This window comes from Convolutriloba macropyga, chromosome 2, assembly GCF_964194025.1.
Source record: "Convolutriloba macropyga chromosome 2, txConMacr16.3, whole genome shotgun sequence".
Classification (NCBI taxonomy): domain Eukaryota; kingdom Metazoa; phylum Xenacoelomorpha; order Acoela; family Convolutidae; genus Convolutriloba; species Convolutriloba macropyga.
The window spans coordinates 41,855,367-41,881,801 of NC_134469.1; the positions used below are offsets into that span (position 1 = coordinate 41,855,367).

General features: G+C 36.6%; 1 protein-coding gene across 1 annotated transcript; it reads left to right on the top strand.

The window, feature by feature from the left end:
• Nucleotides 1-4,715: 4,715 nt before the first annotated feature.
• On the top strand, nucleotides 4,716-19,934 carry LOC142335279 (uncharacterized). The gene is made up of 4 exons (XM_075383711.1): nucleotides 4,716-4,930; nucleotides 17,449-17,604; nucleotides 17,853-18,081; nucleotides 18,341-19,934. The coding sequence occupies exons 1-4, from the start codon at nucleotides 4,859-4,861 to the stop codon at nucleotides 19,447-19,449; spliced, it is 1,566 nt and encodes a 521-aa protein (XP_075239826.1). The 5' UTR covers nucleotides 4,716-4,858; the 3' UTR covers nucleotides 19,450-19,934.
• The last annotated feature ends 6,501 nt before the right edge of the window (nucleotides 19,935-26,435 follow it).

A 26,435-nucleotide genomic window follows, 5' to 3' on the forward strand; every position in this document is an offset into this window, starting at 1 on the left:
GCATTGGAAACATTGTTCAGTAAACTTTTTCAAAAAGCTGTCACAGAAATCTCATAGTTGAGGTTAATCACAGTTTCCTATAAATATATTAGCAGCAGTAGTGGTAGAATTTCGGGTTTCCCACCCCTTAAGGACGAAAAAGTGGGTCTGATCCAAGATACATGCTGTCAGGTGATAGCTCCTTCCCCTCCAGACGCCATAATAAAACAATGATTAGAGCATTTTTGTAGCAATATATATCAAACTAGTTGAAATTTGATTTAAAGTTTAACTGATGTCATCTTTTTCTGCAACACAGTTGATGATACTCAAGGGCAAGCCAAAGGCTGAGTTGATTGATAGCCTTTGGATTGGAATCCAGACCATCAGAGGAACTTTGTGCCAAATTTAAATATTTTAGTGTTCAATGTAAGGGGATTTTCTGATCTCGAACAACATCACGATAACTAGTTCAACCTCAGAGACAGTGGAATTGTATTTTTTCACCTAGATAGTACATTTCATTTGAGGGTTCTTTAGTTCCCATCTGAGGACAGTCACTCTTGCCGAATAGACTGTCAGTGCTTGCAAAATCAAAAACTATTTTAATAGAGGCTGCAGTGTCAACCCGGACGTGTGTCTCAGAGCACTTCAGCGCTGAACCAGCACGTTTCAAGCGTAAAAGCTTAATTCAGTTCAGAGACTACTGAATATTTTAGTTATCCTTATTATGATTTTATCCTTTTTCCATTATGATTTTAAACTACTAAAGAAAAAAGTACTAAGATTACCAAAATACTAACATTATTTACCCCACTTAAATGGCTAAAAAGTCCGTGAAAGCAAAAAATTTGACGACAAAATACTATTTATACTCTCTTATAACTTTATTTATTGCTGTTGGGTTTTGCTTTTTCTCAAAAATTTATCCAAGTGAAAAATTTTCCTCAGAAAAGACAAAGTCAGACGGAAGTACATCAGTCACAAAAATGGAGCAGACGATTGCCATTGATAAAACAGATTACTCCAAATTGGACGCTTCAATCTGCATGCTTAAAAAGGTACTACAAAATAATTTCCTGACCAGATTTGATGTAAATTGCTGACGGAATTTCGGCAAAAAAAAACGTAACAAGAAGACAATAGCGTTAATAGGTTCGTAGATTTTTTCGAAAAATGAAGGTAAAGGAACTTTGAAAAGCCTAAAAATCAATTCAAACACGACTTGAAAATGTGTTTTAGCTTTAGTGATGTCTAAACAATTTTGAATCAATAAATTTTGATCAATTTGAATATATGTGACACAGTAATTTCAATCGCATTGGAAACATTGTTCAGTAAACTTTTTCAAAAAGCTGTCACAGAAATCTCATAGTTGAGGTTAATCACAGTTTCCTATAAATATATTAGCAGCAGTAGTGGTAGAATTTCGGGTTTCCCACCCCTTAAGGACGAAAAAGTGGGTCTGATCCAAGATACATGCTGTCAGGTGATAGCTCCTTCCCCTCCAGACGCCATAATAAAACAATGATTAGAGCATTTTTGTAGCAATATATATCAAACTAGTTGAACTTTGATTTAAAGTTTAACTGATGTCATCTTTTTCTGCAACACAGTTGATGATACTCAAGGGCAAGCCAAAGGCTGAGTTGATTGATAGCCTTTGGATTGGAATCCAGACCATCAGAGGAACTTTGTGCCAAATTTAAATATTTTAGTGTTCAATGTAAGGGGATTTTCTGATCTCGAACAACATCACGATAACTAGTTCAACCTCAGAGACAGTGGAATTGTATTTTTTCACCTAGATAGTACATTTCATTTGAGGGTTCTTTAGTTCCCATCTGAGGACAGTCACTCTTGCCGAATAGACTGTCAGTGCTTGCAAAATCAAAAACTATTTTAATAGAGGCTGCAGTGTCAACCCGGACGTGTGTCTCAGAGCACTTCAGCGCTGAACCAGCACGTTTCAAGCGTAAAAGCTTAATTCAGTTCAGAGACAACTGAATATTTTAGTTATCCTTATTATGATTTTATCCTTTTTCCATTATGATTTTAAACTACTAAAGAAAAAAGTACTAAGATTACCAAAATACTAACATTATTTACCCCACTTAAATGGCTAAAAAGTCCGTGAAAGCAAAAAATTTGACGACAAAATACTATTTATACTCTCTTATAACTTTATTTATTGCTGTTGGGTTTTGCTTTTTCTCAAAAATTTATCCAAGTGAAAAATTTTCCTCAGAAAAGACAAAGTCAGACGGAAGTACATCAGTCACAAAAATGGAGCAGACGATTGCCATTGATAAAACAGATTACTCCAAATTGGACGCTTCAATCTGCATGCTTAAAAAGGTACTACAAAATAATTTCCTGACCAGATTTGATGTAAATTGCTGACGGAATTTCGGCAAAAAAAAACGTAACAAGAAGACAATAGCGTTAATAGGTTCGTAGATTTTTTCGAAAAATGAAGGTAAAGGAACTTTGAAAAGCCTAAAAATCAATTCAAACACGACTGGAAAATGTGTTTTAGCTTTAGTGATGTCTAAACAATTTTGAATCAATAAATTTTGATCAATTTGAATATATGTGACACAGTAATTTCAATCGCATTGGAAACATTGTTCAGTAAACTTTTTCAAAAAGCTGTCACAGAAATCTCATAGTTGAGGTTAATCACAGTTTCCTATAAATATATTAGCAGCAGTAGTGGTAGAATTTCGGGTTTCCCACCCCTTAAGGACGAAAAAGTGGGTCTGATCCAAGATACATGCTGTCAGGTGATAGCTCCTTCCCCTCCAGACGCCATAATAAAACAATGATTAGAGCATTTTTGTAGCAATATATATCAAACTAGTTGAAATTTGATTTAAAGTTGAACTGATGTCATCTTTTTCTGCAACACAGTTGATGATACTCAAGGGCAAGCCAAAGGCTGAGTTGATTGATAGCCTTTGGATTGGAATCCAGACCATCAGAGGAACTTTGTGCCAAATTTAAATATTTTAGTGTTCAATGTAAGGGGATTTTCTGATCTCGAACAACATCACGATAACTAGTTCAACCTCAGAGACAGTGGAATTGTATTTTTTCACCTAGATAGTACATTTCATTTGAGGGTTCTTTAGTTCCCATCTGAGGACAGTCACTCTTGCCGAATAGACTGTCAGTGCTTGCAAAATCAAAAACTGTTTTAATAGAGACTGCAGTGTCAACCCGGACGTGTGTCTCAGAGCACTTCAGCGCTGAACCAGCACGTTTCAAGCGTAAAAGCTTAACTCAGTTCAGAGACAACTGAATATTTTAGTTATCCTTATTATGATTTTATCCTTTTTCCATTATGATTTTAAACTACTAAAGAAAAAAGTACTAAGGTTACCAAAATACTAACATTATTTACCCCACTTAAATGGCTAAAAAGTCCGTGAAAGCAAAAAATTTGACGACAAAATACTATTTATACTCTCTTATAACTTTATTTATTGCTGTTGGGTTTTGCTTTTTCTCAAAAATTTATCCAAGTGAAAAATTTTCCTCAGCAAAGACAAAGTCAGACGGAAGTACATCAGTCACAAAAATGGAGCAGACGATTGCCATTGATAAAACAGATTACTCCAAATTGGACGCTTCAATCTGCATGCTTAAAAAGGTACTACAAAATAATTTCCTGACCAGATTTGATGTAAATTGCTGACGGAATTTCGGCAAAAAAAACGTAACAAGAAGACAATAGCGTTAATAGGTTCGTAGATTTTTTCGAAAAATGAAGGTAAAGGAACTTTGAAAAGCCTAAAAATCAATTCAAACACGACTGGAAAATGTGTTCTAGCTTTAGTGATGTCTAAACAATTTTGAATCAATAAATTTTGATCAATTTGAATATATGTGACACAGTAATTTCAATCGCATTGGAAACATTGTTCAGTAAACTTTTTCAAAAAGCTGTCACAGAAACCTCAAAGTTGAGGTTAATCACAGTTTCCTATAAATATATTAGCAGCAGTAGTGGTAGAATTTCGGGTTTCCCACCCCTTAAGGACGAAAAAGTGGGTCTGATCCAAGATACATGCTGTCAGGTGATAGCTCCTTCCCCTCCAGACGCCATAATAAAACAATGATTAGAGCATTTTTGTAGCAATATATATCAAACTAGTTGAAATTTGATTTAAAGTTGAACTGATGTCATCTTTTTCTGCAACACAGTTGATGATACTCAAGGGCAAGCCAAAGGCTGAGTTGATTGATAGCCTTTGGATTGGAATCCAGACCATCAGAGGAACTTTGTGCCAAATTTAAATATTTTAGTGTTCAATGTAAGGGGATTTTCTGATCTCGAACAACATCACGATAACTAGTTCAACCTCAGAGACAGTGGAATTGTATTTTTTCACCTAGATAGTACATTTCATTTGAGGGTTCTTTAGTTCCCATCTGAGGACAGTCACTCTTGCCGAATAGACTGTCAGTGCTTGCAAAATCAAAAACTATTTTAATAGAGACTGCAGTGTCAACCCGGACGTGTGTCTCAGAGCACTTCAGCGCTGAACCAGCACGTTTCAAGCGTAAAAGCTTAATTCAGTTCAGAGACAACTGAATATTTTAGTTATCCTTATTATGATTTTATCCTTTTTCCATTATGATTTTAAACTACTAAAGAAAAAAGTACTAAGATTACCAAAATACTAACATTATTTACCCCACTTAAATGGCTAAAAAGTCCGTGAAAGCAAAAAATTTGACGAAAAAATACTATTTATACACTCTTATAACTTTATTTATTGCTGTTGGGTTTTGCTTTTTCTCAAAAATTTATCCAAGTGAAAAATTTTCCTCAGAAAAGACAAAGTCAGACGGAAGTACATCAGTCACAAAAATGGAGCAGACGATTGCCATTGATAAAACAGATTACTCCAAATTGGACGCTTCAATCTGCATGCTTAAAAAGGTACTACAAAATAATTTCCTGACCAGATTTGATGTAAATTGCTGACGGAATTTCGGCAAAAAAAACGTAACAAGAAGACAATAGCGTTAATAGGTTCGTAGATTTTTTCGAAAAATGAAGGTAAAGGAACTTTGAAAAGCCTAAAAATCAATTCAAACACGACTGGAAAATGTGTTCTAGCTTTAGTGATGTCTAAACAATTTTGAATCAATAAATTTTGATCAATTTGAATATATGTGACACAGTAATTTCAATCGCATTGGAAACATTGTTCAGTAAACTTTTTCAAAAAGCTGTCACAGAAATCTCATAGTTGAGGTTAATCACAGTTTCCTATAAATATATTAGCAGCAGTAGTGGTAGAATTTCGGGTTTCCCACCCCTTAAGGACGAAAAAGTGGGTCTGATCCAAGATACATGCTGTCAGGTGATAGCTCCTTCCCCTCCAGACGCCATAATAAAACAATGATTAGAGCATTTTTGTAGCAATATATATCAAACTAGTTGAAATTTGATTTAAAGTTGAACTGATGTCATCTTTTTCTGCAACACAGTTGATGATACTCAAGGGCAAGCCAAAGGCTGAGTTGATTGATAGCCTTTGGATTGGAATCCAGACCATCAGAGGAACTTTGTGCCAAATTTAAATATTTTAGTGTTCAATGTAAGGGGATTTTCTGATCTCGAACAACATCACGATAACTAGTTCAACCTCAGAGACAGTGGAATTGTATTTTTCACCTAGATAGTACATTTCATTTGAGGGTTCTTTAGTTCCCATCTGAGGACAGTCACTCTTGCCGAATAGACTGTCAGTGCTTGCAAAATCAAAAACTATTTTAATAGAGACTGCAGTGTCAACCCGGACGTGTGTCTCAGAGCACTTCAGCGCTGAACCAGCACGTTTCAAGCGTAAAAGCTTAATTCAGTTCAGAGACAACTGAATATTTTAGTTATCCTTATTATGATTTTATCCTTTTTCCATTATGATTTTATTGAGGTCCCAGAGTTAGCCCAGACTAAACTTCTCGATACATTTGTAGCTTATAATTGGTTATTACTATAGTTACTAAGCTACGCAAATTAAATGTTACAATTGGTGTCCAGAAAACTACACACTAAATAAACTAAACTTTACGTTATCAACGGTTTACCTTGACTCCGTTAAGGTAAAAATACCTTAACTTTATTTAATGTGTTGCCGACGTGAATATTAACCGAAAATGTCAAATTTTGGCATAGCAGCAGAACCAGTTATTTGATATAATTGCTGTATGCAAACAAAAGTGGGACATGCAATTATCTAACTTGCATACACATGAAATTAACGCATTTGACCATGCCTTGCGGGCCACGGTCATGTTTCAGTGGCCTAGGGGAGCTGATCTGAATCTATCACAACCGAACACAATATCACGACAGTTTTCAAATCTGATTGTTTAATATCTCCTTTTCGGCTAATATTCCATTCGACTAATTCTCCTTTTATGTAGTGATCACATGTAAATCGGGTCTCAAGGAGTGGGTTTAAGTACTGGTTAAAGTCCTTCCAAATGATAATGTCTATTTTTTAACAAAAAGGGTCTGAGACGTTGACACAATTGCGCTGAGTTTTTTGTGAGTTTTTTAAGATTATGGATTGATCCTAAGAAATAACGTAATTTTTTAGATACTGCAAATTTAAACAACGAAATATAATTTGTTTTGTTACTCACTAGCTGAACACTTGTTGAGCTAAAACGGTAGTCCAGCCAATCAATTTCAGGTTTTAAGAAGTGACGTTCAGTTAGAACAATTCTCAGGTTTTCAACGCTAAGTTTTCGGAGACGTTTATGAACTAACTCAAAACTTTTGTCTCTATGTTTTTCGTTTGCATCAAAATGTAATCTAGAAAAGATTGAATTTAGTTGAACCCAAAATGGGCAAGATTTTAGATTTTCCGAAACCCTGCAGGAATATCTGTCACTCCGTAGAAACCTGTTTTGAATATGTATGTGCCAGATAAACTACCATTGACCATATTGAAAATACAGTGGCGAACAGTTTCTGGATGCAATTTTAGTTTACTTTATGCGTACTGGAAATCAATTTTTGTGAAATAGGCTGTTTTTGAGATGCACATACACTTAATTTTTGTTAACATAAGTGTAAAAATGAGTTCATATTGGGCATTCAATTATTGATGTTAGAAAATTTTGTTTTGAGCATGACCACAGTTTTCCGATATTTCCTTCCCTAAAAAGTTGTTCTAGTTCAATTTTAACTAAATCTTGAAAGTTAGCAGGTACTCTTTGGCTTTAGTTCGTTTTTTAATTGAAATTTTCCAACTTTTAATATGAAGTTGGGGAAACTCAATTGCGACTTGTTGTTTACTCAGATACTGATTTACGACGCAGCTCAGTGCTGCACTTTGCGATGGTTAGTGTATTATGCAAATACCGAGAATATGGAATACTTCGCGTCCCAACACAGATTATACATCGTCGTACAGTGTCAAAAATCTGCTTTGCCTGTCCTCCATTCGTTGTAAGGATGCTCCGATGTAGTCCATCGTCTGAAGTGTTTGGTTTGAAATAGTCAAGAGGTATTGAGGACTCATCGGTGCCCAGTAAGCTAATCGACAATTCTCCAGAATTTTTTTTGCAATTGACCAATTAGCAATTGAACAGCAGCTACGCGGATCCAGAAGCAGGGTCTAGTAGAATAATCATTTTCTTTTCTTGTAGCCAAGTTTTGTTTTGCAATTTTTTGTTGCAGTTTAGTGGTCAGCATAGCTACGGAGTTGCAATTTGACGAACTGTTCTTAGAATCATATTCCTGCTTAACCTCAAAATGATTCACAGTCATATCATTCAATGGTTACGCGTTATCTTTCTGGTAGCCTCTCAATTTATCGGATAGTTATTTAATATCAAGAACATATTGCATAACTGCAAGACATATTGCAAAAAAACAATCATTGTGGTCTTCTGAATCACATTGCCAAAATATGCAAAAAAAAAAAATTCGTCGACACAGTCAAATAACTAAAACGCAAAAAAACACCTATTTCGGTCAGCTGTTGATAATGAAGCTTGAGCTGTGCATTTCTGATCTGTCTCTTTCGTTTTTTCGTTTTTGATATTCCGCTTGGTATTTTAGTTATTTGACTGTAAAGACGAATTCCTTTTCTGCGTATTTTGGCGATGCGATTCAGAAGACCGCAAGGGTTGTTTTTGTTGCAATTTGTCACGCAGATATTTTTTTTTGATTTGACCGATTTCCATAGATATTTATAGCAATGATCAAGGTGCATTGGGCTTCGACAGTATTTCTCAGCATCCCTCTCTGAAGGTCATTATTTATCAAATTAGTGGTAGATATGTCGCGTACTACAGCATTTTTACCCCATTTCTGTTTGTGAGAGAACAAGGTGCATCGATCGAATGCTTTGTTTCCGGGGCGAATGAAACTTGCCTCTATCATTTTTCCCAGTCTAGTTGACTATTTGTCAGCTCATTCACATTGTCATGGAGGTATTTTTGTTTTAATAATCTTCGTCCTCCTGTGCCGACATATATCAGAGATACAGAACTTTGGTCAGATTGCACGCAGGGTCGATAACCGCAAAGAACACTATTTCGGTCAGCTCTTGACAATAAAGCTTGAACTGAGCATTTCCGATCTGCCTCTCTCGTTTTTGATATTCCGTTGCATGCTCATCTGATTTGTCATAGTTCTTTCTTGAGGAAGTCGAACACGATCAGGTTTTCCCTTTGAAATTCTGTCCGATATAATGTTTTCCTTGGCAAAAAATGATAGCTTCGCTCGGTTTAACCGCTTCTACCATAGAACAGGAGCTTCCGTTGTAGATATTTTTCAAACGGACCGTATGGAGAGGGGATCCTTTCGTGAGTCTCGATGTACTGGCTGCCCTATGTCGGGAGTGAGTCTTTTACTAGTTCGTATGTTAGGTACCTGCGATGTGAATCATACTTACAAAACTGAGATAGAGAATCGCGGAGCGATTTTAGTTCTGTGGCGGCTGAGCTTACTAACTCAATTACCAAATTGAATAGCGCTTCAATGTCATTTCGAGCATTAAAGCTAAAATAGCGTGACAAGCGAAATTTAATTCTACATGCTATCGAAGCCAAACGGATTTGTTCACTTTGTTCAACATTTACATTTCGCAACTATTAGTATTACACAATCATCATTCATGAAGTTAAACTATAACTCAAATTCGAACTACCTCAACCACCAGCAAAACAATACTACTATTTAACAGTATTGCATCAGATTCTTTGCGAGTGGATTGCGAATCAACCTGTTATTGATACAGAATATTCGACAAATCTTTTACATTGTTAACAAACTTCCCATGACATCAAATTTACACTGAAAAACTGACGTTATGGAAAAGTGTTCACATTCTGTCGACATCATTATCTACAACCAATCAACAGTTGAATTTGACATGTAAATCCACGTGACTAACAGCATAAAAAGAGCTTGAAAAACTACCAAAATTCAGAAGAAACTTGCATTTCTGGTCTTATTAAACTAACATACTGTGCGTATTGAAGCAAACTTTCTTGAGCGGTAAATTACTTGTTATCGTGTCTTGTTTCTGTAGATCATATTAGTGATTGTACAGTCTTAATTTTACTTTGACTTGTGAAAAGAGAATTAACTTTGATATTCTCAAAACTTTCTTCCTGAGGAACAAAGTTCTTAAGTGAGAGAAACTTTGTGCAAAGCATAAAATCAGTTTCTTTTACTGGCTTTAATGAAACCTAGCAGAGTTCATTAATTGCATTATTGAGCAATTGAGCGTATTAGAAAAGCACAAAGTGCGAATTTGTTTACATTTGTAAAATTTGGTTATTGCGCAGAGGTCTCCGAAAATACTGAGACGTTGATTATAGAAACTAATTCTCCCAGTCAGTTCCTAAGACAGATATCTAGAGCAGTGCATCTGGGATTTTGCGATTTTGATTTATAATCTGAGTTATTAACCAGAACTCAAGCAAAATTTGATTGTTTCAATTTGAATTATTTTGTTATTCTGAGAGAAACAAGTTTGTTATACAGCAAAGCTGAGCAATTAGTTATCAGGAATAATTGAGCAACAAGTAATGCAACGGTAATTTACAGTATAGCGGATAATACAGTTCACAAAAGTTAACTGCAAAAGCACAATATCCGGACAGATTTGAAACCGCTGAAACGAACTGGGCGGTGTAAGGTTTTCCTTGACTTTGATAGGAGAGCAGCCGCTACATTTGGTCCGCCGACCCGGAAAGTGGAAGGCAAATTGATAAGAAAGAGTGCCGAAGGCACCCCTCAAAGAGAGTCAAACAAATCAACAGCAACAGGCCAAGAAGGCGAACAGAAGAGTGCAATTCAATAAAGAAATTGAAGTGCGGACCCTGCTCAAAGGAAACCAACAAACCAAAAGCGAACAGCAACCAGGCAACTCAAGCACAAGCAGCAGAGAGGAGGTTCAATCAACAGCTCACAGGTACGATAAGAAGCTTCAAGAGTTAGTGGAAGAATTTAACACTAAAACAAGGATTGGCTATAAAATAATTGAAGATTCAGATCGGCCCAACAAACTAAAGGTCCTCTACCAACAGACTGTTCACCTTCTAGAGGAACAAATGCCCAAGACGAAACAAGCCTGTGCCCTATCAAGCTAATTTCGTTGAAGAACATCTGAAAGAAGCAAGAAAGTGCAAAGCAAGTTTGGACTATCATTGACTTGCATATATAAGCAAAGGCACGCAACCGGCAATGAATGCAGAACAAAGCAACACAATTCAAACAGTGAACGACAGCGAGAGCAATAACAACTACCCAACGGGCAACCCAGTTGCTCAAACAGTGCAAAATGGAGCAACAGCAAGCAGCCAAGAGATGGAGAATGTTTCGGCGACATCTTCAGCAAAGCAAAGGCGAGAGGGAAGGATGAAGAAATTCTATATCGAGTTCGAAACCAAGATGCGACTGGAACAAGCACGGTTCGAGCGGAGGAAGCTGGAGCTGGAAATGCAAATTAAGGAACTGGAAACCAAGCATCAACTACTGGAGGAAGAGCGCGAGCTAGAGCGCAAAGTGAAGAGAACAGCATTAGAGAACGATGATGTTCGTTCCCAATCAACCAGTGCTCGAGACAAATCACCCTTCAACTGGACCCCAAAAAGGAGATATGTCTCTGTCTGGGCCAGCAGAATCAACAACCTTCTAACGCCAGATCGATCAACAGCTCGCTTCGAAGTAACCCCTGAGGTGAACAGGCAAAGTCACTTCTCGCGATATCGCACTTCACGAGACCGATCCTCAAGTGTTGAAGACCGCGACGTTTCCCCCAGAGCTGGTCTGCTACGATACAACAGTGGGTACGCGGGTAGCAGTAGCCTACCAAAGCTCAAGTTGAGCAACTTCGATGGGAACCCCCTCGAATGGCCGGAGTGGTCTAGTATGTTCATTGCTACAGTGGATCAACAACCGATACCAGACTCAGAGAAGATGAGCCATCTGAAGACTCTACTGACAGGCAAGGCAAGGTCAGCAATCCCTGCAGTGGGCTATTCTGTACAGTTCTATGGTGCTGCATAGCGAGAGAGAAATTGGGAAGGCCTCATGTGATCATTGATGCACAACTGGAGAGTCTTCGCAAGTCAGGTGAAACCTCACGACTCAACAGGTCTGATCAGTTTCTCAGTTATTGTTTTGAACTTTGTGAATGTCCTCAAAGAGTATAAGCAGATTGGTGATCTGCAATCAAACTCGACACTGTATATGGCAGTAGATAAACTACCTCAAATTCTCAAAGACAAGTGGTGGTTCTATGTTGATGATAAAGATGAAGATTGGCCTGATCTAATTATGTTTGAAAAGTGGCTAACTAGGATAGCATTCGTGCACGAAGGACTTTCAGCTTTCAAAGGAGAGCGAATAGAAGAAGACCGAAGAAGCTCAAATAGAGAGAAACGGTTCTCGAAAACATCGAACTTCAGTGCAAGTTCGAACGTGAAAGAAACGAAGCAAACGCAAAGTGATCATTGTCCACTAGCTGATGGCACTCATAAAATATGGAACTGTCCACTATTCAAGAACATGAGTGTGAATGATCGTTACTCAGCAGTGAGCAAGCAATTCTTATGTTACGGATGTCTAGGTAAAGGACATGCAATCAAAGATTGTAAAGTCAATGCGTGCGGCATCAATGGATGCCTCAAGAAGCACAACCGATTGCTACACTCAGAAAACCAAATGGACGAGGGCAATCACGCAGTCAACGTAAGCGCGGCAACAATCAACCAGAATAACGAAGTTAATAGCTTTCTTCAGATAGTTCCTGTCACAATACAGAGCGGTGGCAACATGCTGAACACATATGCTTTCCTCAATAGTGGATCAACGGTTTCATTCATCGATCAAAGTTTGCAAGAGAAGTTACGGGCCCAAGGCACCGATGTGACGCTCAACATAGCTGACATACACGGAACGAAGGATGTGAAGACAGAAAGGGTTCCTCTCAAAATAAAGGGACTGAATTCAAAGTTGAATTCATTGGAAGCGTTTGCACACCCGTCAATCTCCTTGGGAAACACAAACTACAGCTACAACAAATTAAAAAAAAGCTTCAATCACTTGAGTGTTTTACCCAACAAAAGTTTCAACTTGATGGAAGTTGGCATCATCCTTGGTCAAATGCTTATGAGCTACAACGCCCATTGGTCTATAAGATAGGAACACGAAGTGAACCCTTCGCCGTTCTAACATAGCTAGGATGGGTAGTCAGTGGACCCATGACGGGCAAAAGAAGACAAAATGTTTGTCATTTCGCCTTCACTGAATATGTGAAAGTGGCTGAGGATATCCAAACCTGGTGGGACATGGAAACCTATGCTTCCAAAAACAACGTCGTCAGCCAGTCAAAGAAGAAACTGCAGGCACAGAAGATGCTAGAGAGTTCGACGAAGTTCACAGGCGAGCGGTACGAAGTAGGAATGCTGTGGAGTGAACCAGAGCCAAACCTAACGAACAATTACAGGTCAGCTTTACTCACTGGAGCGAAGATTCCAAAGAATTCCAATTCTGAAGAGTTTGTATCAACAGTCAATAGATACAGACGTAGAAAAGGGATTCGTAAAGACATTGGACGAATCCGAAATGAAAGGCACCTTCGGGAAGGAATGGTATTTGCCACAGCATCCAGTGCTAAACCCGAACAAGCCTGGCAAATTAAAACGTGTTTGCAATGCCGCATCAAAGTACAAAGACATATGCTTAAATGATAAGCTACTAGCAGGAGCTGATCTGCTACATGGCTTGTTTGGGACAATATTCAGATTCTGTGAAGGACCAATAGCCCTAACAGCTGACATCGAATCGATGTTTTTACATGTGCAAGTTCCCGAACAAGATAGAAGTTGCTTGAGGTTCTTATGGCGTCCAAGAACTAACGAACCTGTTCAGATATACGAATATCAGCGTCACCTATTTGGAGCTAAAAGTTCTCCAACTTGCGCAAAATATGCTCTCAAGCGAGTGGGACTGGACAACGAAAAAGAGTATCCAATTGCAGCAAAGGCAATCCAAAACAACTTCTACATGGACGATTTCATCAAATCAATAGAAACCCCGGAAGAAGCATTTGAAGTCTTCAAACAACTACAACCTCTTCTCTCACGACGTGGATTTGAACTGAAGAAGTGGATAAGCAACAACGATGCAGCTGCCAAATGAATCCCAGTAGACTTGAAGTCAATCAGCAACACAAAGCAAGTCGGAGTGGAACCCAATACGAAGGGATCTTCAGTGCTAGGACTACAATGGACCGTTATTGATAACAGTCTTCAAGTATGCAGGGGTACGAACAAGGAAGTGGAAAAATCTATAACCCAGAGGAAGTGTCTGTCACTGGTGTCTTCAGTATTTGACCCGATCGGATTGTTTCCCCCGTTCAGTGTTCACATGAAACGACTTCTGAAAGGCATCTGGACTAAGAATGGACATCATTGGGACAACGAAGTGGAGCCTAGTGAAGAAGAAGAGTTCCTGAGCTGGAAAGAACAGCGTCCAATAGTGGCTGAAACAAGCATCGATAGAAGGTAATTCAACGGGGAGAGGAGAGGGATAAAACCGAACTTCATGTGTTTGCTGACGCATCTGAAGACACGATGTGTGCAGTGGCTTATCTACGTTCACAACCAAAGGAATACTCAGCTGACTTAGCATTTGTCATTGGAAAATGCAGAGTGGCACCGATGAGGCATCTTTCTATACCGCGATTGGAATTGCAAGCGGCAGTCATGGCAGTGAGGTTGAAGGAACAAATAGTCAAGGAACATGAAATGAAGATAAATAGTTGCAGTTTTTTGTCAGACTCAACTACGGTATTGCAGTGGATACACAGTTCCCTTCGCAAACAACAAGTGTTCGTGGCCAATTGAGTGGCTCAGATACTAGATACAACTGATGCTTCACAGTGGAAACATGTCAGCGGTATTAACAACCCCGCGGATATTGGCACCAGAGCAATCAACATTGAGGAACTCAAAGGAAGTGAGTGGCTCACTGGGCCGGCCTGGTTGAAACGACCAGAAAGCGAACGGCCAGAGCAAGTGAACCTAATCTTTGCATCAGATGAAGCGAATATACCTTCATCAGTCTTCATGATACCGGCTGAAGAGAAGAAGGCTGTTATTCAGTGGGAACGATTCGGTAATTTTAACAGACTAGTAAATACAGTGATAAACATACAGCAAGCATTGAACAAACACAACCCAGCAACACTTGTAGTCAGTGTTGATGAAAGAGAAAAAGCAAAAGCAATAATCTTCAAACTACTACAGCAAGAACAGTTTGGTGAGGAGATGAAATCTCTGAAAACTGAGAAGGAAATTCCAAAAGGCAGTAAAACCCTACAATTCTCACCTTTCCTAGATGAGGAAGGACTTATTCGAGCCAAATCAGAATAGGCAAAATCAATTGGACTTCAATGCAAAGCATCCGATTTTGTTACGTTCGGAACATCACGCGGTTGAATTATTCTTGCGAAACGAGCACAAGGACAATCAACACGAAGGCACTGAGCATGTAAGAAACATTGTTCAGCAGAAGATTTGGATCCTAGGCATACGAAATGCCATAAGATCAATCAAGAACAAGTGTGTTACCTGCAGAAAAGGCAGAGCACAAACGATAGCACCAGTAATGGCCGATCTACCCCAAGAGCGGTTAGATGCTTCAACAGCCTTTACAAATGTTGATTACTTTGGCCCTTTCATTGTGAAGATTGGGCGCAATAACGAAAAGCGATAGTGTTGTCTGTGTACATGTCTAACTATGAGAGCGGTGCATATAGAAGTGGTACCCAAGTTGGACACAGATAGTTGTCTCAATGCAATAATGAGATTTACTGCTCGAAGAGGCAAACCGAATACGATCATCAGTAACAACGGGACAAACTTTGTTGGAGCTGAAAGAGAGTTTGCAGAGTATGTTGCAGCATGGATGAAGGGATCGAAGAACATCTAATTCAACGAAGAACCAGATGGAAGTTCAACCCACCCGCAGCACCCAACTTTGGAGGAGTATGGGAACGGTTGGTGAGAAGTTGCAAGAAAGCAATGTATGCAGTGTTGGGAACACAGTCACCGAGGACGTTCTTTCAACAACGATGTGTATGGTTGAGCAGACATTGAGAACATGACCTTTGACTCCAGCCGGTTCAGACGTTAATGACTTAGAAGCATTGACCCCCAATCACTTCTTGTTTGGCAACAGGAACTTTTGCTTACCCTACCTACCATGCGCAGAGGAATTTGTTGATCATCGAAAACTATTTCGACAAACTCAATCCTATGCAGATCTCGTATAAGACAGATTTCGGAAAGAATATCTGCCAACTCTGAACAATCGGCAAAAATGGCGATCTGCGGCGAACGAAACCCTTAAAGAAGGCGATCTCGTTTGGTTGATCGAAGTCAGCGATATTTAGCAACTATTATTAGTGCACAATCGTCATTCATAAAGTTGAACTATAACTCAAACTCAAACTACCTCAACCACCAGCAGAACAATACTACGACTTAACAGTATTGCATCAGATTCTTTGCGATTGGATTGCGAATCAACCTGTTATTGATACAGAATATTCGACAAATCTTCTACATGGTTAAAAAACTTCCCATGACATCAAATTTACACTGAAAAAGTGACGTTACGGAAAATTGTTCACATTCTGTCGACATCATTATCTACAACCAATCAACAGTTGAATTTGACATGTAAATCCACGTGACTAGCAGCATAAAAGGAGCTTGAAAAACTACCAAAATTCAGAAGAAACTTGCATTTTTGGTCTTATCAAACTAACATACTGTGCGTATTGAAGCAAACTTTCTTGAGCGGTAAATTACTTGTTATCGTGTCTTGTTTCTGTAGATCATATTAGTGATTGTACAGTCTTAATTTTACTTTGACTTGTGAAAAGAGAATTAACTTTGATATTCTCAAAACTTTCTTCCTGAGGAACAAAGTTCTTAAGTGAGAGAAACTTTGTGCAAAGCATAAAATCAGTTTCTCTTACTGGCTTTAACGAAGCCTAGCATAGTTCATTAATTGCGTTATTGAGCAATTGAGTGTATTAGAAAAGCACAAGTGCAAATTTGGTTACATTTGTTAAATTTGATTATTGCGCAGATGTCTCCGAAAATATTGAAACATTGATTATAGAGACAAGACAGATATCTAGAGCTGTACAACTGGGATTTTGCAATTTGGAATTATAAGCTGAGTTATTAACCAGAACTCAAGCAAAATTTGATTGTTTCAATTTGAATTAATTTGTTATTCTGAGAGAAACAAGTTTGTTATACAGCAAAGCTGAGCAATTAGTTATCAGGAATAATTGAGCAACAAGTAATGCAACGGTAATTTACAGTATAGCGGATAATACAGTTCACAAAAGTTAACTGCAAAAGCACAATATCCGGACAGATTTGAAACCGCTGAAAGGAACTGGGCGGTGTAAAGTTTTCCTTGACTTTGATAGGAGAGCAGCCGTTACAATTTCGGACTTGAGTTAGTTGAATCTACATTTCGCTTAGCGGAGGAGGCAAATTATGCTGCTATCTCGATTTGACAAAATGAAAAGCTTGATCATAATTAAGATAGATATAACACACGCGGTTCACTTCATAAGTGTGAACAGAGTCGGGTTTTTGCGCCGTATAATTTTGAACAAAATGTGATCAATAATTGCGGCGTGATAGAGGAGAAAAATGAAAGTCGACAAAAATCAACTTAAAGCGCTTGAACTCAATTCGTTAAATAAAATGAGAAATGAAATCAAAGCTTTAAGTTAACTCCGATAGTTTTAGTTTAGCGATGCAAAGTAATGTGCATCACAATTACTATAGCTCTTTTTATCCGTAGGCTTATGCGTCATTATTGAGTGTTATAACATTACGTAAAAGTATAGAAGGGTATATTGTCAAAAAAATCCGCCTTTTCTTTAGACGTATTGCAAGGTACTACAGAACTACAGCCACCTGGTGGATTGCTTCCACTCTGAAAACATCAACGTCTACTACCTCAAAGATGCTGGATCATGCTCACTGTGTAAACTTACTCCAGGCTTCGTCTTTCCCATTGACACAAAAGAAACAGTTAAGGTGAAATCCAACTCAATTCATAAAACTTTCAAGGAATCATTTTTTGCTGAGAACTTGCAATGTTTTCTACAAGAAACAAAGATTTCCTATGCGTTGCGGAGAACTTGCAGTGACATGAAACATTCTCCGCAGAACGTTCTGCCCAAAATAAAGTTTTCATTTAAAACAAATGGAGGCATCAAATAAAGAAATTCATCTGTAATTAAGAACCAAACAATTCTCAAGAGAAGGTTAAGATTGACTTTTAGATTGTGAAATGTCTGGCTGACAGCAAACCGAGGGTTCCTTTTCGGGTACGCTCAGGTGGTCATAGCTTTGAAGGAACTTCATTTGTGGAGCACGGCTTCATCGTTGACATGAAGCGAATGCGACGGATATCTGTTAAGCCAAAGAAGAAAGAAGTGGTCTTGGGAGTAGGGGTGAGAATTGGTGAAGCATACGAAGCGCTTGAAAAATACCAGCTGCTGGTGGTTGGAGGTAGGCAATAGTTTTTGAAATCTGTACTTTGGAGTTTTTCAATTAATTGCTGTATTAATAGTCACACGCCATTTCTCGCACATTTACTAGTGTCGACGCTCGCCTTCCATTAATTGAAGTTCGTTGATATGCGTACAATGAAATATTTCTTGTGTTTCCTACCAATAAAGGCGAGGCGGTATTTATTAAAAACTGCACATCTTAAATGAAATATTGACAAAGAATTCACTCTTAAGCTGTGATTATTTATGAACTTCAGGAGATTGTCCAGACGTAGGCATTGGTGGAATATCTTCAACAGGTGGGACTGGATTTGCGACAAGAAAATACGGTCTTATGATAAACACAGTGCTCAACTACGAAGTGGTTCTGCCCACTGGAGAGGCAGTTAACGCTTCTTTCCAGGAGAACCGTGATTTGTTTGATATCCTACGAGGCACTGGTGGCTCTTCTTTCGGAATAATTACTCAAGTAACTTTGAAACCTGCACCCCTAGAACCACTGTACGGCCTCCTGCGAATCAAAATTGACCCCAAATCAACAGGTGAATGGTTGCACTATTTCGTGTCAATTGCAAACACGTTATCTGATGATATGATGTACATGCACACATATTTTATTGGTAATCTCACTATAGTTCATGGTGCATTTCCTGGCGGACATCTGAGCAACAGTACGCTCCAAAATGAGCTGGTGCAAAATTTAGTAGATGAAGCCAAAGAGAGGGGTGTGAATATTATTTCAGCCAACATTTTTAAACTGCCCTACCCGGACCTATGGAAATTTACTTTTGGCGCCCAAGTATACTCCAAATCAGTCACCCCGAAATCCACCTGGCTTCGAGATTATCGAGAACACACGAATAGTGAGTACGAGGGTGTCGCTAGTGGTTACATATGCACTGATCAAGTACCACTGGAGGTATTTGAAAAATTAGAAAAACACTATTTTCATCCCAAATACAGAAAAAGGCTTCTTACAGACATGCCAGCAATTTTTGAGCTTTTTGGCGGTAACACATTTTCAGATGAAATGTATGGCGTATACAAAGGCAGGGGATGCAGAGCATTATTTTCAACTTTTCCAAAACGATACTATACACCCGAGAAAGCAGCCCTAATTCAAAAATATCAAGACAAGTTTTGGGAAATTTTGCGACCATATACCAACTATTCGTACCGCGGATACGAAGACGCATCACATGGTCGCTCCGATCAAGGTGGCCACGTTGGTATGATGAATTTCTATTACGGCGAGTCAAAATACAAAGTTATGGCCGCCAAAACGAAATTTGACCCAGAAAATATTTTCAAAAATCATCTTTCTATTCCAACAATAGACTGCTACGAAAACAATTTTTGTCACTAATTCTTTCACAATAAAAGGTTTTGAATTTGTATGCTAAGTACATTTTGACGTAACTGAACCATTTGAAAAGCAAAAACTGAAAGTTTTTTAGTTGAATTATCCAGATTCCAGCGCGCATGGTATTATGTGTAGTAGTATTAGTAGTTTAGGCTTCAGTGTCGTGCAACTCGGATTTGCTAACTTTCAATTGTTGGCTGTTATGACTTTCTGTACTAAGTTGCAGTTGTTGTCGTTGTAGAATGCGTTCAACGTACAGTAATTTAGTTCAGAATGCTGTCCAGAGAAGTAACTTTAGTATAACTGAGTTAAACACTCCTTATTCGAACATTCTATTGATGTATTTTCGCTTTTAAAAACAATATTTAACAACAGACTGGATCTTCTCCAGAAGTTGGGATCTAATTTCTTTGTTCTTTCAGATTGTTATTAGCTCCCGTTGTTTGGTATTTTGAGGGTCGCTACAATTCTCATTCTAATTATTTGTATTATTGGCAATTATTGGTGCTTCAATGTTGTAATTTTCTGTAAAAAAAAGCAATCATGAGAAGCAGAAAGCGTAGTAAAATTGTATATAGCAAAAATGTAATATTTTAAATGATTCGGTTTTCTTCTAAAAGTTTATTTCTCAATTCAGGAGAAACCAAGGTATAGTTTTCTACGCTGAACTTTTTCAATTTCTGTTTTGATACCGAATCAAGCTTGACTGATGTAATAACTGGATCACGAAAATTTTACAAACATGCAGCTTAGTGCCCCATTTTGTAGACGTCTATGTTTTTGTTCCGACCCCACTTGAGGGGGGAGGAACTATATACTAAAACGGGTTTTTTTGTTCAGACATTTTTGGCCGATCGATATATTCATCGTAGAGAGTTGAGACTGGTATCATTAAAAAGCTCGTCCAGCGTAGAATACAGAATTAAAATGATGTTTTTTATTTTTGATTTTTACAGGGAGTTATCGGGGTTTAAACTTTTTAGAAAAGTAGAGAGAATTCTGTTGTTTTTATTCTCATTCTCCGTAATTTTCGACTAAGTTTTGGTCAATTTTGCTAAAATATATAAAAATTGTTAACAATAGTACTGTTGATTTTATTTTTATAGACAAAAAAGTATTGTTGACCAATTTGATTTGTTGGCAAAAAGTCCGTCTAAACATTTCAAAATTCAGGCGTTTCCATCAAAAATTGCCCAAAATAAGCTTGCTTAGTCCACTTTGGTTAACTTTGCCGGAGGTGCACACCCAAAAACCATCTAAGCAATCCTGATAAACTACGAAGGGAGCCATTGCTACTTCCACTTCACTTGAGAGTAGTCTGGAATTCAAATTTTACCGTTTTTTGCTCTCTTTAGGATTATCAAAAACGCAGCATTTAATTTCGATCTTCTAACTAACAAATTATCTAGATAAAAGATTTTCGAAACAATTGAGTGTCTTAATGTACAAACAGCAATAGCAAGGCTAGTTTTGATTCACTCTTGGACTAATACAATCCAAATTTTAAATCAATATATCTAGTTTCATTTCTCGAAAGATTATGGTCGTTTTGACTTTAAGAATGTTTGATATTTTAATTAAACAATGGCTTATTGAACTTTGGCACTGTTTTTCTCTTAATTTGGTCAGCTTGTTTCTGAGTGCCAGCAAAGGAAGAATGCCTCTTCTTCTTCTTTCGACTGAAATAAAAATAATCCATTTTGTTGTTTTACGCGTTAATTTTTTTGTTCTGGCTTTGATGCTACTAAATTTCACAGTTTTTAATTGATTATTAGGCTTTGACCCATGTTTCACGTGTTTTCTCCTTTTGTCACATTGTCATATTATTGATAGTTCACAAGCTATACTATTGGCACACAAAATAAGGCGCAATTGAACGTTGAAAAGTCTTGAAAGTTTTAAATAAAGGTTTCAACACCCCTTTCTGGAAGAATTTAGCTGAATTTTATACATTTGATTTTAAATGTCGTTTTTAATTTGCCTTTTTAGTCGTTTGAAATTTCCTGGATAATGGCACGTCTCATTATTTTTTGTAGAAAAATAAACGAGCCTATATTCTGATTTGAAGAAATCGCTTTCATGAAATTGAAAACAATTCTTTTCGAATACAAAATAATCAACTTCTAACTTCGCATTTTTGTTCCTTTTTGTCTACTTTTTACCCAGTTCTACTAAGTTCAGATCACATATGACAGTGTTGTTGTTAAAGGAAGGCGCAAGTGTAAAACTACTGTTTTTAATGTATTCGTTATGAATTTACTGGCTTCGACTCAGGTTTTTTACAAAAAAAATCTACTTTTTGATCTTTGAATGTATTTGACGTTCTTTTATTAGACATAAGACATATTTTGATTAATTACAAGTGTCGAGCGCTTTGATTTGACGATTAAAAAATTCTTTTTAATTTTTTCTTTTTGTAGCTAATGTTTTTACATGACTTTTAAAAGTAATTACTTTCAAAAAATACAAAAATCTTACTTAATGAACTTTGGCTTATTGAACTTTGGCACTGTTTTGCTCTTAATTTCGTCAGCTTGTTGCTGAGTGTCATCAAGGGAAGAATGCCTCTTCTTCCTCTTTTTTTGACTGAAATAAAATTTAATCCATTTTGTTGTTTTACGTGTTAAGTTTTTTTGTTCTGGCTTTGATGCTACTAAATTTCACAGTTTTTAATTGATTATTAGGCTTTGACCCATGTTTCACGTGTTTTCTCCTTTTGTCACATTGTCATATTATTGATAGTTCACAAGCTATACTATTGGCACACAAAATAAGGCGCAATTGAACGTTGAAAAGTCTTGAAATTTTTAAATAAATGTTTCAACACCCCTTTCTGGAAGAATTTAGCTGAATTTTATACATTTGATTTTAAATGTCGAATTTAATTTGCCTTTTTAGTTGTATGAAATTTCCTGGATAATGGCACGTCTCATTATTTTTTGTAGAAAAATAAACGAGCCTATATTCTGATTTGAAGAAATCGCTTTCATGAAATTGAAAACAATTCTTTTCGAATACAAAAAAAAACAACTTCTAACTTCGCATTTTCGTTCCTTTTTGTCCACTTTTTACCCAGGTCTACTAAGTTCAGATCACATATGACATTGTTGTTGTTAAAGGAAGGCGCAAGTGTAAAACTACTGTTTTTAAAGTATTCGTTATGAATTTACTGACTTCGACTCAGGTTTTTTGCAAAAAAAAAACAATCTACTTTTTGATCTTTGAATGTATTTGACGTTCTTTATTTAGACATAAGACATATTTTGATTAATTACAAGTGTCAAGCGCTTTGTTTTGACGATAGAAAAATTCTTTTTAATTACTTCATTTTGTAGCTAATGGTTTTACATGACTTTTAAAAGTAATTCCTTCCAAAAAATACAAAAGTCTTACTTAATTTTGCCTTCTTTTCTCTTTGTTTTGTCTACTTGTTACCTATTCTGATTAACGGGAGGTCGCATATCACGTTATCGGCGTCCGCAGAAAGTTCAATCGAACATATCATGGGGGGCTTAATATGGCTTTACCGCTTCGAAAGCGTTTTCGCGCAAGTATTGTTTGATTTTTTGTTTGTTCTCTATTTTTTGTTCAATTTGTAACCGCATAAAATAATAAACAATGACAGGTGTTACTCCCCTCCTATAGAAGCGTTTTTGATTGTAAAATTTTTGGATAACTTCAATTGATATCTAGTGGTTTTCATTACTTTGAAATTAATTGTTCTCAAAAAAATACGCGAATTTTTTAACTTTGCTGTTTTTTGTTCTTTATTGTCTAAACGTTACCGAGCCTGATAATGGATTGGACCTTTAATTTTCTAGTGACGCACAAACTATCATGTTAAGTTTCAATTTTATCTGACACTATTTTGACTAAGTTAATAAGTTTGTTTTTTTTTAATTAGACATAAAGTTTTGGATGTAATGGAAGTTTGTTGTTATTGTTGTTTGATTTTGTTATTCGTCTTGGTTTGTTTTCTTAAATGTGGCTGATAAAATCAGTAAAAAGCGGCTTTTTTTAACTGCATTGACTTATTTGCTTTGAAGGCCATCTTGTTGCTATACACATTCTTTTTTCGAAAACTACTTGAGTTTTTGGGTGCTTCCTATCTGTTCCGCATTTGGTAGAAATTATTTCCAAAAATGCGGATCATTGGGGTTGCAACTTTATGTGCAAATGCACATTACCGATGTTCCTTGTTGTCTTAAGGAAAGAAAACTCTTTAGGCTTTAAATGCCTTTGATCATTTTTCTCAATAATGGGTCTCTAATTTAATTTGAATGCCATTTCAACGCCTTGATTTTTATTGCTCGTTTTGACACTGGAAGTTTTATACAATTAAAAGAATTTGATTTGTATTGGGGCGTTGTGTTTCTTAAAGATTTGTTCGCACAGTTTTCAATGTCTTTGATCTTTCAAACGGGATAAACAGGTAAAGCCCAGCGGGCATTTAGTTTTATTAGAGACCCCCGAAGTGGTCGTTAGTAGTCCTTCAAGCGTTTAGAGTGGTGCATCTGCTGGGATGGCTTTAACTTATCGTTAAAACGTCTATTTTAGGAGTTTTTGGGCTCAAAATGGTGCAATTTTTCATGTTTTTTTGTGATTTTTTCAGTTTTTTGTTTGATTCGTCTTAAGTTGAATTATTTAATTGTTGATGAAGGCATTTTGCCAGATAAAATTACTTGTAATGACCATGTTTTAAGCTTTATGTTTAGGCACTACAAACACGCAAAACGATACTTATTTTTGCAAATTTTTACAAGTTTTTTTTAGTCCTTTCAGCTTCAGGGACCAGGTATTCTCCTATAAGGTTTGATATTAGGGCACTGCATAGTTTCTAGAAATAATGGATTGGTTTTAAACATTTAATGTCTCGAATTAAAGCATTTTATTGATAAAAACTTCAATTTTTTTTAAGATTTTTATTTTTTTGTCAATTTTTGATGTTTGTCCATTCCCTTATGCCAGAAAACCTCTTCCACGGTCTGATTAAAAGTAACTGCATAGTTGTTAGTTTCAATCGGTTTGTTAGTTTCAATGGATTAGTTTCAACAACTTAGCCTTTCGAAATTTAAAATTTTTGGATAAAATTCGGATTTTTTTTCAATTTTTTTCAAAACAATTGTCTATTATTTCAGTTTTTCTTGCCTCAGTAGCCAGATAACCTCATTCAAGATTTGGTAGTATGTTAGTAATTATTTTCTAGGGGGCAATTGAATAGTTTTCAACATTTCAATAGCAGGAATTTCTATCGTTTGAAATCTGAAGCTTTTTCTAAAATTTATTGCCTACCGATCTTTGAGCCAGTGAATTTCTTAAGGCTTGGATTTGGTTTACTGGATAGCCTCTAGAGACACAGAAATGATTCTGAAGATATTAATATTGCAATTGTCAGCAACATTTTATTATTTTTAGCAATTAATTTCATTTTAAAAAAAATTTCGTTAATTTTTTAGTTAATCAATCTGCAAGGGCCAATCATTTTTTTTTAGGTTTTGCAGAGATAGTACTGGATCAGAAACAAAAATTGCTTTCAAACATGTTTTTGAAATAGGTAAAAGGGATTAAATTTTGCCTTAGGGGTAAAAGCTTCAAGAGTTTTAGCAACGAGTATTTTTTGTTTAGTTTATTTGATTATTTTAGTTTCTCAATTTTTTTTAGATGATTTTGTTTGTGTTTTGGCTGGCATTGTTCAATTGATCTTCTGGTCAGGTAGAGTATTTCTAAGTTTTAATTCAACTCTTTGAATTGTGTTTCAGGACTTGTCCTGCTACGTCTTTAAAATTAGACTGGTATTCTTTTCTATTTTGATCTGCAAGAGTTAATATTCAATTTTGTTTATTTTAACTCAATTTGTCCAAGACGAACTCCTAATTTGATTGTCTCATGCTGCATGTTTTATCGATTTGACGCCACAGGCTGAAAATCGTCTGCACAACAAATGTTCCTATTTTTAAACTTCCATTGAGAGGTCATTGAAAAAGATGATAGAAAGAATTAAATCGAATATGGCTTTTTGAGGTACGCTACTTTTACCTTTACAAATACTAATTTGTTCAACGATTTTCAAGAACCACTAAAGCTTAGTAATTTATCTCTTTGGATTGGGAGGTCATGAAAGACAATGTCAAAGACTTTTTTGAGATCCAGATGAAGTTTCAGGAGCTCTTGTTTGCTTCAAACATTGTACAGGTGACTCACAGACGGTAACATCGGTGTTATTACTAATTTGCTTCATTAAAGCTCGTTTTGTGAGTTGTGTAACTTCGTTTTCACTACAGTGTAGAGTTTATAAGAAGTAACTGCAGGCGAAAAAAATTCAATGAATGGCATAATCGCCTTATAGTTCTGTACTGATAAACACTTGCTTCGTCTTCATCTTCGCTTATGGAAACAATTTCAGCCAATACCCATCACCACTGAAAAAATCTGTTAAACCCATCACCACCATGTTAAACACTACCCACTGATATTTTGTTGGAGAAGGCAGTCTTTTTAGTACAAAGTTAACTATGTTGTCCCTGTCACAGTTTTGGTTATTTTCAATTTCCGCAAAATTTTGGGCTTCTTTGTTTTGCTTATCTTAATTAGATGATGGACGTGCTTCGTGAAAGGTCAATTCACATCTAATTAAATACTTTCCAGAAAAATCAAAATAGTCACTGACAAATTCACGTTCATAATACCTCGCTTTGCCATTATTGTATTTCATTGAATCAAAAACTACACCACTTTTTGTATAAATCTGAAATACTTATTGGGCAGTCCTGAGAATTTTTGAACTGAAAAAGTTTCTCTTCCAACTGAAATTTATCTTTGACCAATTATTAAAAAAAATTATTGATTTTCTTCTTTTCTTCAGTTTTACTAAGTTTGGACTGAAACAGCTGATTTAAAATTTTTTTAATGCTGAGATTGTTTTCATCAAATGTCACGGCCTTTTTATTCCAGGGAAAGAGACTTACCTTCAGTTTCGCTGTTTTCGGTAC

Coding starts and splice junctions, on each gene's coding strand:
- LOC142335279 (XM_075383711.1), top strand. CDS start 4,859: ATGGAGCAGACGATTGCCATTGATAAAACAGATTACTCCAAATTGGAC. Junction 4,931..17,448: donor CAATCTGCATGCTTAAAAAG/GTACTACAAAAT, acceptor CCTTTTCTTTAG/ACGTATTGCAAGGTACTACA. Junction 17,605..17,852: donor ACACAAAAGAAACAGTTAAG/GTGAAATCCAAC, acceptor ATTGACTTTTAG/ATTGTGAAATGTCTGGCTGA.